At 37.7% G+C, this 2,210-nt stretch overlaps 1 protein-coding gene across 1 annotated transcript in view; it reads left to right on the top strand.

Moving 5' to 3' along the window:
* Window positions 1–153: 153 nt before the first annotated feature.
* Window positions 154–2,210, top strand: part of ATP5F1C (ATP synthase F1 subunit gamma) — a 4,515-nt gene continuing 2,458 nt past the window's right edge. Inside the window, 3 exon segments of the mRNA XM_031064171.1 lie at window positions 154–193; window positions 1,100–1,231; window positions 1,579–1,810. Of these exon segments, the coding sequence (XP_030920031.1) occupies window positions 175–193; window positions 1,100–1,231; window positions 1,579–1,810 (383 nt within the window). The 5' untranslated portion in view covers window positions 154–174.

Raw genomic sequence — 2,210 nt, 5'->3', positions numbered from 1 at the left:
CAAGCCACAGGTCAGAGTGGTTTCTCTCTGTCACAGATCTTTTTTAAGAAATAGCAAATCTTTGAATTTTCATCACTCTGAAAGGGACTTGCCCTTGGCAGGTGTTGGTTTGTGGAGAGCTTGTGAATTATCCTAATTTCTCCTTCATTCCTTTTCAGGGGCCAAGTCAGGAATATGGCAACGCTAAAGGACAGTAAGTAAAGGTTTTGTCTGCTCTTGAGAGGGGAAAATGTTGCAGGAAAACCATATGTTAAAATATAATTCTGTTTATCCTCTGTTGGGTAAAATGATTGTGATACATAACAATTATATATATGCCTGCAGTGATAATTACATTAAACGAGTGTCCTTCAGAAGTGGTTTTAGCAGTAATTTGGATGTCTTTTTATAGTTTTACTCAAATAGATTTAAAAAATATTTTTATCATATGTGCTAAACCAGATTTCTGCTCACCTCTAAGAGTTACCTTAGTTCTCTTATGTTTCTTTCCTTCTGCTTTTATGAAGCATTTGGGGGGGAAAAAGGATTGACTGAATGGTTTTAGTGTGATAATGCTTCCATAAGCCATCCCTCATAGTTCTTATACAGGGATATTGCCTTGGAATTGTGCTTGTCTATGGAATACCTGTTTTGGTTTCTTTTTCTATTCATGTTTTTATAAATGTCATTTTACCACAGTCTAAATAGAGGATAACATTTTTTCTGTCTTCACACTATGGGGACTTTTTTGTTTGTTTGTTTCCTTTGCTTGTCATCTGTGAAAGAAGACATTATACCTAAAATAATATATTTGTGAAACAGGTAGATTTGGAAGCAAAGAGAATAGTAAATAGACTTCATGGTGGGATAAATATTAAATTAATGTTATGTCTGAAAGAAATACATGTCTGTTGTAAAGATGAATTTGTGTTAGCTATGTTCTTACTGCAAATGCCCAGGTTTCTTATGAGGTTTATTTGTGCACTGTTTGTTTATTTATTTCTTCTCCTTTGAGAAACATGGCAAAATATTTTTGGATGGCTCTTGCTGGCATTTTGTTGTTTGGGTTTGAGTTATTATGCTCAGTACAGTCTGTAACCTTGAACTCTTCACCTTGCAGTCACCAGGCGTTTGAAGTCCATCAAGAACATCCAGAAGATCACCAAGTCCATGAAGATGGTTTCTGCAGCCAAATATGCAAGAGCTGAGAGGGAGCTGAAGCCTGCAAGGGTCTACGGAACAGGAGCTCTGTGTGAGAGAAAGATCTTGCACTTAGTCATGGGGGAGCAGGAGAGGAGGTTTTCATACTGGTGATAAAATGCCAAGGCTTTTTAACCTTCCAGTAGTCTGCTTCCAAAAGAATTTGCACAGTGAACTTCACTGATGTGATCAGAGCTGTGACTGCCTTTGAATTGTTTCTTGCTCACATCTGGTCTGACCATGTGCAAGCTTGGAACAATTGCAAAGGAGATAAAATTAATCTGGCTGAGATCTGGAGCCTCTTTAGTATTGGTTTTAGTTAGAATAATTCAGGGCATTTTTTATTACTTACTTGCATTTTTGGCACCCTTGAAAAATGTAATTTTATTTTTTTTTCAGCTCTTTATGAGAAAGCAGAAATAAAGGCACCTGAGGACAAGAAGAAGCACCTCCTCATAGGTGTGTCCTCTGACCGAGGCCTGTGTGGTGCTATCCACACATCTATTGCTAAAACCCTGAAGAACGAGATTACCAACCTCTCAAATGCAGGGGAAGAGGTTATGGTGGTTGGAGTAGGTGACAAGATCAGAGGGCTTCTTCAAAGGTAAAAAGGATGGGGCCCAAAAGTTCAGTTTGGAGTTTTGTTTTCTGTGGTAGAAATTACAAGACTGTAAGATTGTGTGCCATTGGCAGGAAATTGCATTTAAGGGAACTGTGTTAAATTCAAGTTCCTGTAAAAAAAATCTGCAAATACCCAAAAAGTGGTTTTGATACACAATTTGGGAAACTGCTACACAGCACTATTATGTTATTGAAATAAAGGTCTGAAAGCTGGCAACTGGTGCTGTTACACGTGTGTGTATTGTGAAGCTCTGGTAATTTAACTAAAGGCAAAGTTTCTTTCAGACCCTAATTCAGTAAAATGTTTCATTCTGAACACTCCTAAATTACAGTTATCTCTAGTAAGTCTTGTTGCTCATTGTACTTTAGAGCATCCACTTGGTTCTAACCCAGGTTTGTTGTTGCTGCAG

This window comes from Geospiza fortis, unplaced genomic scaffold, assembly GCF_000277835.1.
Source record: "Geospiza fortis unplaced genomic scaffold, GeoFor_1.0 scaffold230, whole genome shotgun sequence".
Lineage (NCBI taxonomy): Eukaryota > Metazoa > Chordata > Aves > Passeriformes > Thraupidae > Geospiza > Geospiza fortis.
The sequence above is the reverse complement of the archived record's forward strand: the minus strand, read 5'-3'. Positions and strand labels throughout refer to the sequence as shown.